Here is a 16,021-nt window from a genome sequence, read left to right as displayed (position 1 = left end):
TGGGATCGGGTTGTGGCCTGAATTCCTTGCTGATAATTTAATTACTTAGTCTTGATGTCTGTTAAATATATTTGAATATTCTGAGAATCTTTTGAGTGCAGGATATGTGTGATATATTGTATTTTCTTCAAATTTTGTGACTGCAGGTTATCGTGCTATGTGTGAACTTGGTGGTTAGAAACAACCAGAGTATTTGTTTCAGATATGGTTATATATCTTGAATGTCTTGGATTTTTTTTAATGCAGGTGGTTTTGATATGTATGAACATTGGTTGTTGGGCACAACCAATGTGCTTAATTTTTCTGTTAGGACTATTATTGAGAATAGTGTGATAAGGTTGGAATTTATCCAATACCCTAATGACCGGTAGCAGTAACTACCTTAGGGCAACTCGTTACTGGGTTTAGTATATTTGTGTGGAAGGTTATTCTTACTAAGCATTTTCGCTTACCTAGTTGTTTTATGTTGTAGGTAAGTGCTAAAGCAAAGTGGAACAGTGAACGCTAGAGTCTGCTTGTGGATATGTACATGTGGCCTAATCTGGGGAAGTTTTTGATGGATCACCATTTTGAAAAGAAAAAGTTGGAAGCTGTTATTTCTTTTGGGGTATTTATTTTGTTATAACTCTATGGAAGAGTGGTCACTACAAGAAAACGGCTTTACAACGACAACTTTTGTCATTGATGTAGATCAAGAAGTCATTGCTGTAGGTATATAGCGACGACATGTCGTCGCCACAATGGCGCCGTTGTAGGTCAGTATGTGTAGCAATCTATGGCGACAATAAAATGCAGTTGTCGCAGAGTGTTTTACTACAGCGATGACATGTCGATCGTAGTGGGAAATCATTTTTTTCGGTTGGACTGGGATATTGCGTCGACATATCATCGTTGTTGGTGGTCCAATATTTGAAAATTTGAATTTCAAAAAACTTCTATAGAGACGACATGTCGTCACTGTAGTGTCATGAAAAATCAGATTTTCGTGTTCAGCGTGCACTCTACGGCGACGACATGTCGTTGCTGTAGGTATGCAATTTTTTTTAAATATATTTAATTAATTATATTGATTAAAATTTATTTAATAAAATAATAAATATTAATTAAATAAAGAAATAAAACCAACTTATTTAATTAAATAATAAAACCAATTAATTAATTAATAAAACTAATTTAACAATATCCACAATCTCCAAAATGTATGATAACAAAACATAAGTAATATTGTCTCCAAAATAAAAAAAAACAACACAAAATATTAATAACTTAAAAATAGTAATTTAATAAAACTAAATGTTATCAAAATCAATTCCAAAGTCATTATTGTCGGGCTGTTGTGGTGGCTGTGGTGGATGTGGTGGTTGTGGTTCTGGTTGTTGTTGTTGAAAGCTTGCCATCATGGACTATATCATGTTCATGTCCAAGTTGATAGGCTGAAATTGTGGAGGTTGGATGCTCGGATTTGTTGTTTGCAAATATTGTTGCATTGGCTGGAAGTTGTTGTTCTAGGTCGTAAAGGCTTGACTGAAGTGTTGAATCATGGACTGGAAAGCCTCAGGTGGTATCGTCGGAGGGCTAACTGTGGTGGACTAAAATGGTGATGCCTCTGATTGTGAAGAAGATCTGGTGGCGCTTGAGGCAAATATACTAGTGCCCTTCAACTTCCGTCCAATACCTCGGTTGTGGCCACGACGTTGACCAAGTACCTTTGAGATGACTTGTGTCTCATTGACAATGGCACTTCGTGCTTCAGATTCAGATTGAGATTGGGATTGTGTTTTGACTTCTTACTGCAAGGCGTCCTGCAGTTTAGTAACAAGACAATTAATACATAATATAATTGAATAATATACATAGATACAAAACTTAGAAAGTTACTTACATATGCATCATTAGCATTCGTGTTCACCCATCCTCGTGTCGGATGATTTTCCATGTCATGGAAGGTATCGATAATGCTGGCCAGTTCTTTGGTCAGAAGATTAATCTTTAGAAAATAAAATTTAACAAAATCTCAGTTAAATATTGAAATTATTATGAAGATAACTTAAGACATTTCAAATTATCTATATATTTTTATTTACCTTCTTAAATTGAGTAGAAGCATAAGAAGTCGATCCATGGAGACTTGGATACTTCTGTTTTGCTCTGTTAGCAGCATTTGCCTTTGAGCGTGCCATGAATTGTGGAGTGGTGAAAATTTCAACCAACTTCTGCCAACTCTCGTTACCAATGTCCTCCGGTGGATTCTTTCTGGCTGTCTCGATATCATCATACCCTCCATGTTCATCGAAGTGTTTTTCCTTGCGACCTTTTCTATACTTATAGCGATCCTGAAACTCTTGCTCAATCCTAGTCTCTATCAGTCGCCACTTAGGGAGAGCTTTGGGAATAATGAAAAATTCCTTAAAAAAATGGTAATATTTTTTAAATTATAAAAAAAACATTACATGTGAATAAGTAGATAAATTTACCTCAAGTTTTTGCATCAATCCAATCTTGTGCTCATACGGAACACTCTGCCACGAGTCATAATATAACGGAATATGGTGACCAATAAGGTTGCCAATAAGTCTCATGAACAACGTCCCAATATCACCAATTGCATTGTAGGTTCCCTCCTTCAGATCAAATTGTAGAGTTAACGGACCTTTATTGTCGTTGACGAGCTACGACAAATTTTTGGATCAAGATCAACCTCTTCTTTTTGCGGCAGCCGCTGCATATATTAATTAAACAATACAATTAAATTGAATAAAATAATAACAATTCGTCATTTATTGATAAAAGATATACTAATTATAGTATATTACATGTCTCACAGGAATTAGGAACTCGCGTGGGATTTGGAGGAGGAGGGGGAGGATCTGGTTGAGTGCCTTTAATTAAGTTTTTAGGACTCACAACGCAAGTCCTAAAAAATCTGGTTGAGTGCCTTTAATTAAGATTTTAGGACTTACAACGCGAGTCCTAAAAAATCTGGTTGAGTACCTTTAAGTAATTTTTTAGGACTCACTTTGCATGCCCTTAAAAGTATTTTTTTTTTTTTTTTTAAAATGCAGCTACAATTTTCATTTTGATTTAGAAAAAATATATCCCTTTGAGTGTACAAAATGTATTATATATGTTAGATTTCTAAAATTTCAAAAGAAAATACGAAAAAATAATTTTTTATTAATTACTCAAAAATATAATTTCATTATTTAGTCTACTCAGCTTACAAAATCATATTACATGATAGTTTATACTACAATCAAATTTTATCATCACCAAATATTAAACAAGAAATGTATCCAATGTTAGTGAAATATATTTTTTATTCTAAAAACTTAAACTGTCAATGTTGTTTAGTATTGTGCCAAAGAAATGCATCTCAATATAGACCTGCACATTATAAAAAAATTCTTTAATTATAAATATATTATAATTCAAACTTATAAATAAGTAGACACACACAACAATTATAAATATATATATATATAATAAATGCGAGAATTAAACTATCAGTATCATTATACGTATTTATATAGTCAAGGAGCAAACAATTTCTTGTTAGATAGTACTATTTCATAAAATGTTATTCATCCAGTACATAGAGGTATTTCAAAACAGTAGCAAACTATACCAAAATCAACAACAAAATAGACCATAAATCTACCATATTAATCCATTCAACTTAGTTAACAAATACACCAAAAATCTGTCACAAAATACACCAAAAAAACTAGTTGCACAATATAGAAAATATACCATTAAAACAATAGCAAAATATACCATTAAAACTCTGGATCACAAGATCATGCTCCAATCTTTGACAGACCTCAATTAATCTCCATTGCACAATAGCAAACTAAATTTGTAACAAAATTTTAATAATTATACTATTTAATTTTGTTATAACTTTGTAATATAATTCAGCACTTTCTAAGTTTGGGGGCTCAACTTCCCCTAATTTTCTCTTTGTATTTTAAATTTGTAAACAAAATAGATATTAACATAAAATTTTATGAAAATTTGTTAAAAAAAGTCTCATTTTTTTAAATGCAATTAGTCCCTTAAGAAAAACTTTTAGCTCCATCAATTATTATTAATTAGCATGTATATCTTCTGCAAATAGAATTGAAAAATAATTTGTTAATTTGCCAAAACTTCGTGATAGCATTGATTTTATTAATATTATTATTATTAAGAAATGATAGAGTTGTATTATAATGTATCTCTTTTTTCTCATATATTTGACTCATGTCAAAGCCACAAATCCCATCTATCTTTCTCTATTTTGACAATATGATAATACAATTTTTACTTTATATTGATCCAACTTTATGGATGTCAATAATACACCTAGCCGACAATAAAAATAAAATAAAATAATAACTAAACAAAAAAAAATAATGCACACATCATCATCATCATTTGGCTTTTAACAATCAAATCAAAGTGAAAATGCATAATTAAGCTACGCAAATTGTATTCAAATCAAATAATTTTGACTAAATTAAGCATCTAAATAAGCATCTTTTAAGAGACCCTTTTAATCATAATCCACCTCTTAATCTCTAATTTCGTTAAAACTTTAATGCTGGCTTACTATTTATTATAATGTTACGGTTCAAGTGGGAAGGAGCTTAAGTGATAAGACATTAGTACTACTTAATTAATTGATTAATTAAGAAAGAAACATCACTAATTTGAATCCTATCTTGGATGTATAGTGGGTTTCAACAAAACATAATTTTTTTAGCCTATTCTAGTAATTAAAAATTTATCTCAGATCTAAGTATGAATTTAAAATTCTATAATCAACTTAATTATTAAGTAGACCGTGAAATGTTAAATATCCAGATCACAAATTTATCATTATGACAGTCATCTTTTTCATATTTCCACAAAAAACTAAGCACAAAAAAATCTATAGAAAATCGGACATCATATACCCTAATTTACTAGCCTAGTCATCTGTCACAATCAACACCAACATGTCAAACAAATCAAACAACACACAAGTTTTCATCCATATATCACCGCAGCACACAAAATTCTCAGAACCTACTTCACTAAGACATGCAAGTTTTCAATCTTCCGTTATCACCACAGCACACAAAATTCCTAGAACCTACTTCACTACGGATGAATATCTAAGATATTCAAACTCCACTAAAGTGCAATACTAAATCAATTAGAGAATAAACATATACACATTCCTTCATTTGATCAAAGGGAAACATAATTACCAAATCAATTACTAGTTCTATTGTTAAGAGACAAACTCAGAATAAGACATTATCCACTCTAAGTTTAAAAATGAATATCAAGAGCTACGTTAGATTTAAATAAATATTTTGATATAATGCCATGTAACTCATAAATCATGGATGATGAACTAGACTAGGGGTCAATTTTTATTGAAATGGTTTCAAAAATCCTTAATGGAAAATTTTGTCTAATAGAAAGCAACATCTTATTTATAGACCATTAACACACCAAAATCCAGTCACAAAATACAACAATCCAATCAAATAAGTGATTTATTTCATGGTGGAAACTTGGCAATTATCTGTTTTAGTTCAATAACATAAGAGAGCTATCAAGAAAGAGCTAGGGAATTTACAGATGAACAATAAAATAAGACAGCTATCAAGAAAATCTAAGACCATAACATCACCAAACTAAAGTTCAACACCACAGAAAGAAATACCTGCTGCCACTGTGAAGTTGAGAACCCCACCAGCCAGCCCCGCGCCCAGCCACCGTCCCTGCCAAGCCCTTCCCTGCCCGAGCCCCTCCTTGCACCGTCGACCCAGACCCAGCCCAGCCCAACCCAAACCCCTCCCTGCGCCATCGACCACCAGCCAGCCCAGTCTAGCCGTCGTCCCTGCCGAGCCCCTCCCTGGACCGTCGACCCAGACCCAGCCCAGCCCAACTCCAACCCCTCCCTGCGCCATCGACCACTAGCCAGCCCAGCCCAGCCCAGCCGTCATCCCTGCCGAGCCCCTCCCTGCCCGAGCCCCTCTCTGCACTGTCGACCCAGACCCAGCCCAGCCCAACCCGAACCCTTCCCTATGCCGTCGACCACCAGCCAGCCCAGTCCAGCTGTCGTCCCTGCCGAGCCCCTCCCTGCACCGTCGACCCAGACCCAGCCCAGCCCGAACCCCTCCCTGCGCCATCGACCACCAGCCAGCCCAGTCCAGCCGTCGTCCCCACCATCGACCCGAGCCCCCTAGCCACCCTGTCGAGCCCCTCCCTTCTCTTCTTTTTTTTTTTTTTAGGTTAGATCTGAAAAAATAAACCCTAAAATCTACTTATTTCTAATTATTAATTAAGTGTGCTTATGATAAAAATATTTGTATAGTCATTTATTTATCAATGAGATGTGTTGGGGCAACGGTAAACCCTTAACTTAAAGAGTGGGGGTTCGAAACTTGGCAACACCATATATATTGTATTATAAAAAAAAAACTTTTAAGACACGTTGCGAGTCCTAAAAAGTCCTAGAGGTGTTTATTAAAAAAACAAAATAAATCTTTTAGAACACGCATCAATTTTTAGGACTCGCTCCGTGAGTCCTAAAAGAATGTTTTTAGGACTCACAACGCGAGTCCTAAAATGTCCAAGATGTGTATATTATAAAAAAACAAATCAAAATTTTAGGACACGCATGAGTTTTTAGAACTCGCTCCGCGAGCCCTAAAAGAAATTGAACGTGAGTCCTAAAAAGTCCAGAAGCTTTTTTTAGGACTCGCATCTGGGTGAGTGCCCTAAAAAAGTGTCCTAAAAGGGTGCTTTTGTAGTAGAGTTTGTTGTATGCCTTGAACCATAAAGACACTTCAGCCTACGAGTCAAAGGGAAGTACCGCAACACTTTGTGGGCGATTTTTTTCCCCTTTGTGTCTTTGTCATCCCATCGGCTCTCACCACGTACAGGACAACTCTGTTTTTGGGAATTCTCCTTCCAGAACAAACAACAGTTGTACTTGCAAGCATGGATTGATTGATGACCTAACCCTAACTTCCTCAGTTTTTTCTTAGACTCATAGAATGTAGTTGGAATCTTATTCTCCTTCGAGAATGCAAATTTCATAAACTTCAAAAGTTCATCAAAGGAAATATTTGTCCATTTATTCAGATCCTTCATGTGGATCATCTTCGCCAAGAAGTTCAAGGAAGACAACCATGTACAACCAGGGTATAACTCAGCTTTAACCTCTCAAAACAGGTCATCAAATTGATTCTCCACACTATTGCCACCACCATATGAAATTCCTTCATTTACGCATTCTTCGTTAGTGTCTTGTTAACCAATAACATCATTGATGATGTCAATCATCTCATCAGTCACTGGAGCCCCGTCGTCCACTACTGGAGGCATAGCAACTTCACCATGGTAGGTCCACTTCACGTATTGTTGCAAAAACCCATATCTGTGTATGTGAGCCTCCACCACATCCAGTTTGTGATTTAGCATATTGGCACACTGAACGCATGGGCATCTGACTTCTCTCGAAGCATTCACATGATTCTTGGCCATTTGTATAAATGCTTGAAGACCATTCCAAAACTCATCAGAGTTACGTCGTCTATTTGTTATCCAACTCTTATCAATCGTCAGAACTGATTCAAGTGGAAAATAAATTATCACAATGTGATAATCATAAAAAAACTACCTTTATTTGCTAATAATTTTATGAAATCTTATGAATAAATTATTAAATTTTATGAATATATATTATCAAATTTTAGGAATATATATTATTGTTAGTTATGAATGTATTATAACGTTTCATTATATAATCAAATATTTAATTATAATTTTTATTATGTTATTTAATAATTATCAAATTCTTAATATAATTTTCACTTTTTATGTTTTTTAAAAACAACAATAAAATTTTATTATTTTAAAAATATTATTTTAATCTTAACTTAATTTTAAGAATAAAGTTAACTTAATTACCTATTTTATCTACATATATTATCAAATTTTATGAATATAGTATAAAAACAATTATATAGATATATATATATATTTAATTACAAATTTATTAATTTACCATTAAAGATTATTATTTCAATTTCTACTTATTTTATAAAAGAAAAAATTGATAATGTTTTATAATTGTAACATTATTATTTTAATTTCCAATTTATCATTTTTAATTAATTTTTATTAATTGCTTAAAATTTATTATTTAAAAATTTTAAACACACTAACTTTAAAACGATTTTGTAATGTTTAGTTTTTCTAAATCTACAAAAATTTCGGCAACATAACGACTATAATCTAGCCTATTCCAAAATTTAAAATCTGCATAAAAACATATAAATCAGTCTCAGAACATATAATCATTTGAATTCACAAATAATAACAACAAAAAGATATTATAAACATATTATTTATCTAACCTAACATATATATATAATTCAAAATAAGAATTTTATTTAACCTAACATATATAAAATTGAAAAAAAAATTAATCTGACCTAACAATTTTTCATAACTTAATATCAAATTAAATATAAATTAACAAACATACAAATTTAATTTAAAAACTATTTATGCATACAAATTAACTATAATTATTTATCAATACACTACTAATCACAAAACAAAACAAAAAAATATTAAAAATTGGAAAAAATACCCAAAAGCTAGAGATGATATCCAAAGAGTACTCCAATGCACTCTGAAAATACAAAATAACAACAAAAAAATTTAATAAACATTTATCAATTAATATTTTAATCAATCACAAAAAAAAAATTAAAAATAAAGATTACAAACAATACCCAAAGGCTCGGGAGGCTCGGGATGATATTAATGAATTGGAAAAATGCTCGGGATGCTCCAATACAATCTGAAAAAAAATCAATAAATTTTTTAACAAACCCATTACAATAACATACAAAATACACACAAATAATCATTAAAAAAACTAATTAAATTTAAAGCAAATAACTACATTATTGGGTATAAATGAACTAACCCTAACAATGGAGGGCCAAAAATGGCGTCGGAACACCTTGGGCGGTGTTGGGAGGCACTGGGCGGATGAGAAAACGGAGAGAATTCTCTCTGATTTTGAAGAAAATTGAGCAGAAATGAGGAAGAAAGGCTCTGCCTAGGGAGTTATATCGATGGGACCTATAGCGACGAAATGTCATCGCTATAAGGAATACAATGCCGTTGCCAATGTTGAACGCACCGTTTCACTCAAACAGTGAGACCCTACAGGGACGACATGTCGTCGCTGTAGGATAGTGAATAGTACACGAATCCCCCTGTGTGCTACGCATCAACTCTACAGTGACGACTATAGGCAGTGAAATTTGACTTAAATTTTTTGGCGGTTCACGTTCCCACATTTTATTTTGGACCCTATAGCGACGACATGTCATCGCTATAGAGTACAAAAATAACTGATCAGTGGATATATTGGATTCTACAACAACGACATGCCGTCGCTATAGGGTGTGCAAATAGGCAACCAACTATGGGTGGTTGAGTTCCCTGAGCATCCTACAGCGATGACATGTCATCGCTATAGATAAACATATTTCCCTCTTTTTTTCTTATGAATACCCTACAACGACGACATGTTGTCGCCGTATAGTCTGTTCCCGCCTTGTGTTCCCTCCAAATTCCTGATACCCACGTCGTTGCTGTAGGACATCAGGAATTCGGAGGGCCAGTTCATGTGTTGTTGACAACCCTAGTTGTCACTGTAGCTTATTTTTAAATAAATTAACAAAAAATAATTTTTCGTGGATTTTGCCTACATACAACGACGACTTTAGAGTCGTCGCAATAGATGTCGTCGCTGTAGAGTCTTTTTCTTGTAGTGGGTTGTATTTCTGTTTACTAAACTAAAAATGTGTGCACATAATCTTTTAAAAGTTTTTTTTTATATGGATTTTCGATACAATGAGTTAAAAATAAAATGTTTTAAATTTTCGTATGATTTGGTCTTGTATGTTTGGAGGGTCGTTACACCAAGTAGCTAGCAATATATAGTCCCATCACACAATTAGTGCCTAACATATTTTAAATAACACATATGATGTTGGGATGACTCTCTCAAGCTCAATAGTGAATTAGATATTTATTTGTAAATTAGTTTAGTTTTTTTTTTCAATTTAAATTCAAATAAATGTAATTGTAACAAACGGGTAACCATCTTAAATTAAGAAAACTTTGTTGTAAAGACTTTATGATCAATAGGAGGCCTATCATGTAACAAGGGGATTTATATTGGGCAAAACGCATTAATAATCAAGACTAAAAAAAAATAATAAATCACTCCAATAAATGTAGGCTAACTTATTTAGGGTCGAACCACTATAAATTTCTTCTTTTCCCATCATTTTAATTTTCAAAAACTTTGCAGTATTAATGTAAAGAAAAGTTTTTTCGTTGAAGAAATCAATTATCAACATTTTGGTACTTTCGTTGAGATAATTGTAAGTTCTTCCTGTTTCTAAAATTTAGTATTCCTCACCATAAGAATGTCTCCTCCCCCGAAAGTTCTTCCCGTTCTAAAGGGTCCATTTAGCCGTTAATGAATATTGAAGGATTGTCAAAACATCGTCAAATGCTTCTAAATTTTTTGGGTACTCTCATATACTCCAAAGAACACTTTGGGCCTAAAAAGAAGATTTATAAATGTCTATTTTGAAAGTCAACTCTCACATGTTGACTTTTGTAAAATTGTTATGGTTTTTGCACATCTTCGTGCCTAACCAATTTCACCATATATTTAATCAATCACAACAGTGAGTGCATATTTTATGCAATTATTTATGGTTATTTTAATTTGTTTTATGTTTACCTCAAGTTTTTTATGTGGATTTGATGTGTTAGTTTGAAGTGCACTATGTTTTGTTTATTTTCTTGGAGTTCTCGAGAGAAACGAACAATTCAATATCTCTTTTTCATCTTTCTAAAATATGTTGTATAGTTGCATTTGGAGTTTGAATGAAAATATTATGCATGTTTTACTGAGTGATGTTGAATCAAGAAAGGAAAAACAAGCACGCCATAAATTTCAAGATTTTTGGTTTTACACACATTTTTTTATTCAAATTTGAATGAGAGTGAGTTAAAGACATTTCTAGGGGCTAGAACAAGACCAAGGGATATATATAAAGGAAGAGAATATAATTGTAAGGGGGAGAAACATATTTGTGGAGATCTATGAAGTGAATCAAAGCCAATTGACGAGTTTTCTACATTTTTTCTTCATTCTTCTTTATTTCTCTTTTATTTTAAAGATTATAATTGACAATATTTTTGAATTATGAACCACAACATGTGTGGCTAATTCTCTTATTTGCTAGGGTTTAAATGGATCTCTTGTTTTGATTTTTAATTGTATGATTTAACGAAGTTAATTCTAGTTCTTTACATCTATGTTCTACTTTGATTAATGTATGTATCATGTTCTTGTGAGTTGCCTTACATGTTTATTATTTAAGTTGTATTTAGATTATGAGAATTATTACTCAAGATGTGAACATTTAAATAATCAGGCAGCATGTAGAATAACTTAGATAGTGTGAAATCGAGAGATAAACAATCATTTAAGTAGCCAAAATAATTCTAGGTAGTGAAATCAAGAGGTGGAATATTTAGAATTATTTTTAGAGATGAATTTAATGAAGGTAGGGATATATAATTGTATAGAGATATATGCTAGTATCACTTACACATTCTTTATGTGGCGCTCGACAAAGAGTGTAGAGATAAAACAATGTTCTAGGTTCTTTAGAGTATTGAACTAGGTTAAAGACATTAATACAAAGGATTATAATCATTTGAGAGTGAAGTTGAAACCTTAACAATTGTCATTGAGTTTTTCCCATTTAATTATTTATTTTCTTTTGAAATTAATATTTTCTTTTAATCTTTCCATCATCCTCGAAATTGATTTCTTAAATAAAATTAGGTCATTTATTCGTTGTCTTTAATTTATTTAGTTAAGTTTAATCCTTGTGGTATGATATCGGTCTCTTGATCATTTCACTACGTACTTGTTCGATTTGTGCACTTGCAAATATATTGTTTATTTTTTGCAACAGGGTACCAACAAGAGTGCATATGATTAATATGGGCATCAATGAGTGCTCAAAGTTCAAATGAGTACCTAGATGTGTGCTTAAACTTCAAACTTGTTCCACTGAGAAAGTTTATTTAAAGATTAAACACTGAGGAAGGATTCAATAAGTTGAACGCTAGGGAGAATGCTCAGCATCTGTTAGATGTATCAGTGAGATTTCTAGGCAAGTCCACCAAGATAGTGAGTGTAAAGCTCGGGGAGTAGGAGCAAAACACAAAAGATATTTGGTACAATAAAGTAATGTATGGTGCGCTCCTCCCCCAGTTCTTCTTCTTCTTCCATGGCCAACCATTGCTGACCATCATCGGCCACCCTTGATGTCAACTACATGTTGCCCAGTTGCATTCGCCAGCAGCTGAAAACCGCTCAATCCCTAACCCTCGTCGCTTTACTCGACCCCGGTCAATCTCTATGGATGGAGAGGATGAAATTTTTTGTGTTTTTTTTTTTGTTACAAATCTATTTATTTTATACAATATAATGTAATATTTCTTCCAACCGTATTTGTCAATTTCTTTTAATATGAAGTTTTAGAAGATTATGCACTCAAAACTCTAGCCTAGCCCAGCCCACGTCTTAACAATAATTTGGCCCATGGTTTATCTCTTTTTTGCTACCCATATCTCTGTTATATATAGAAATTAGATTCGCATTTTAGACCTTTTCTCATTGACTAAAACTTCCACAACATATAGAACACTTTTTCTTTTATAAAAGCCGAGTAGAGATTCTTCTTACTTTTCTTTAGGAAAATTTGGCCTTATCAAAACCCAGTAGGAAGAAGCTTAAGAAGAGAAAAAGAATATCATTGATTGAAGACATAAACCTAAATAAAAAAAATTAATATAAATTGGGTAGGGTGGCTACCACACCATATGATCATTATTACAAAGTGCTAATTTGACTAAAGAATGAGCTACACTATTAGTACTTCTAGTATAATAATAAAAATAAAAAGTAATATGAAAATATTCATTACAAATAACAACGATTTCCCTAAGAAAATGGAAGCTAAAGAAGATTGATCTTTACTCTTGTTGCGGATTGCTTGCATGACTTTCTCGCAAATCCGATTCCATAATAATATGGAGATATTACTTTTTCCTTTAAGGCGGAGAGTTGAGCTTAATTTATATATTTGATGTTGTAAATTGTAACATGATCAGAATTGGACATATCCATAGAGCTAGCGAGTAGAACAAGATTGTTTATTTTTATATTTTGAAGTAATTTCCAAATAGTCTATTTTTTCGAACTAACCTATCTCTCTATTATTATTATTATTATTATTATTATTATTATTATTATTATAACAAATAACCCATTTCTATTATTATTACTATTTAAAAAATAACCTATTTCTATTATTATTCTCATTATTAAAAAATTTATCTACATCAGGATTTATATGCTCTTTTTTTAAACAAAAAAAAAAAGTCTTCGTAGCTGATGAGTTGTGTTGTTGCTAGCTAGGCGATCGTAGAAGCAGGGCCAAATTCAATAATATTGCAAAATAAAGTTAAAGTTTTTTTATGTGTGTAGTCGAAATTAAAATGGATAATAAAGTAAAGAAAAAAAAAGTAATGAAATAATATATCTATTTTTATAAACAAAGCATCCCCAACTAAGTTTACCGGTCGAGATAGGGAAATCCAGAGCAATAATAAGAGCTCGAAAAAAAATCTGCTTAAAACATATTATATATTATGTTCGATCACGCTCTTTAAACGGCTCTTACTACCTCTTGATCACCATGTTGATGATCATGAGCTGAAACTATCTGCAAAGCCTTATAGATCTCAATAATCAATCTCCTCTCCACCTCGTCCCCAGAATAAACGATTGATTTACGATCATGAGCTGGCTTAGATTTTGGAATTCTCTTTGCTCCAAAAACATTATTGGTGTTCAAGGAACCAACGTTACCCGCCAAGTTAACCATCATGTTAATATACCCATTCTTTATTTTACTCCACAGCTTCAGAGGCGATCTTCCGATCAATTGCAGTATTCGCAGCCTCCGTGGAGCTCTCAACTTCCACTTTCGCCGCACCGGCTCCCCGCCAAACCATGCCACCGCTAGTTTTTTCCGCCCTCTGGCAGCCTTGTCCAGCCGCCGGTATTGCCTCCGCCGCCAAAACCGGTTTAAGTTTCTATACAAGGGTTTTGGAAGCAACTCCATAATTGTGCTGAGGTTTTGGTAAGATAGGAGTGTGAGGATACTTTCTTTTTTCTTGGTTGACGAAAAATTAAAAAATAAGAGTCTGTTTATATAGGGTGAGCGTAGAGAAAAATATTATGGGTGGGTGATGTTGAAAAGCATATAACAACAGAGATATATAGACAAAGAAATGTTTGAATGGGAGGGTATTGTAGTCATAACTCATAAGTGATGTATTCATATATGTCAACAAAGTCGGTAAAATGTTTGACCAAGTTATTTGCCACATTTATTATTTGTTGCACACTTTTGTGTCTCACTCAAGAGGTTGGTGCCATCCAAAATTAATTATTATATTTTACATTGGAATTCTTCAATTTTTACATTATTTGTAAAATTGAACAAATTTTAAGTAAATAACAGAAACAGTCATGGCTTATTCAAGTAGAGAACACGTACATACTGATACCGGTTCTAATAGTGTCTAAAACGTCAATAATTATTTTACTATAAGATATAAATCACACTCATACATAATCAAGTGATATATGAAAAATTTATAAATTAGCCATGAATTAGAACTAGTCATAAGTTACCAATATTAAGGAGGATTTTTTTTTTTTTTTAAACTAATGAAAATAGATACCTAAAGGACGGTGTAATAAGTACAACGAAGAAAAACAATGGAACTGTAATTGCAAAATTGCAGCTCAATTAGAGCTGAGAGTAAATGATGTATTTATATGTAGGGTATTGAGTACAAAGCTTTGATAAGCCAATAAGATGATTACAAGTGGTCCAATAACAAAATAGAATAAAATAACAAAATGAATTCTAATAATAATAGAAAAGAAATGACGTGATGAGTGTGAATATTCTAGATGACAATTCAGTGTGGTGCTAGTGCAGCTGGTTGTGTAGAGCAGCAGAGTAATGAGGTATTCTTAACACCAACCCTCAAACGAAGGGGAGAATCAGTCACTCTGAGTTTGTCAATCAGTAATCTGAATCTGGAATGTGATATGCATTTAGTCAAATAATCAGCTATCTGATCATGTGAGGGAATGTACTAAATGTCAAGCTTCTTTTCCAATACTTTGTTGTGAATGAAATTTACATCTAGTTCGATGTGCTTTGTTCTGGCATGGTATATTGGATTGGATGCAAGTGCACTAGCACTCATGTCGTCATACCAAATAACTGGTGTTGAAGGAAGAGGACATTTTATCTCTTGAAGAAAAGCTTGCAACCAGGCTATTTCAGCAACAACTTGAGCCAAGGGTCGGTATTCTGACTCAGTGCTAGACCTGGCAACAACAGTTTGCTTTTTAGATGACCATGAAACAAGAGTTTCTCCCAGAAATACACAATAACCTGCTACTGATTTTCTGTCATCTGGACAACAAGCCTAGTCTACATCTGAAAAACCTATTAATGAAAGTCTTTCGCTGTATTTGATGTGAAGACCATGATGAGTGGCTCCTTTGAGATACCTCGGAATTCTTTTTGGAGCTGACCAATGCACTGTTGTTGGTGCTTTCAGAAACTGACTTAATTTTTTTACTGCAAAGGAAGTGTCTAGTCGAGTGTGAGTAAGGTATTGTATTCCACCAATGAGGCTCTTGTAAGAAGATGGATCTGTCAAAAGTTCACCATCTATAAGAGACAGTGGTCGTCTTGAGATCATAGGTGAAGGACAAGATTTCAGATTTGTTATGTTAAATTTCCTCAACATTTCAGCAACATAT

The 16,021-nt window shown here is 33.0% G+C and overlaps 1 protein-coding gene across 1 annotated transcript; it reads right to left on the bottom strand.

Annotated features, from left to right (window-relative positions):
- Positions 1–13,835: 13,835 nt before the first annotated feature.
- On the bottom strand, positions 13,836–14,294 carry LOC133814760 (uncharacterized). Its single transcript, XM_062247681.1, has one exon. It carries the CDS (start codon positions 14,292–14,294, stop codon positions 13,836–13,838), a length of 459 nt encoding a protein of 152 aa, XP_062103665.1.
- Positions 14,295–16,021: the final 1,727 nt, after the last annotated feature.

The sequence above is a fragment of the Humulus lupulus genome, chromosome 2 (genome assembly GCF_963169125.1).
Source record: "Humulus lupulus chromosome 2, drHumLupu1.1, whole genome shotgun sequence".
Lineage (NCBI taxonomy): Eukaryota > Viridiplantae > Streptophyta > Magnoliopsida > Rosales > Cannabaceae > Humulus > Humulus lupulus.
The sequence above is the reverse complement of the archived record's forward strand: the minus strand, read 5'-3'. Positions and strand labels throughout refer to the sequence as shown.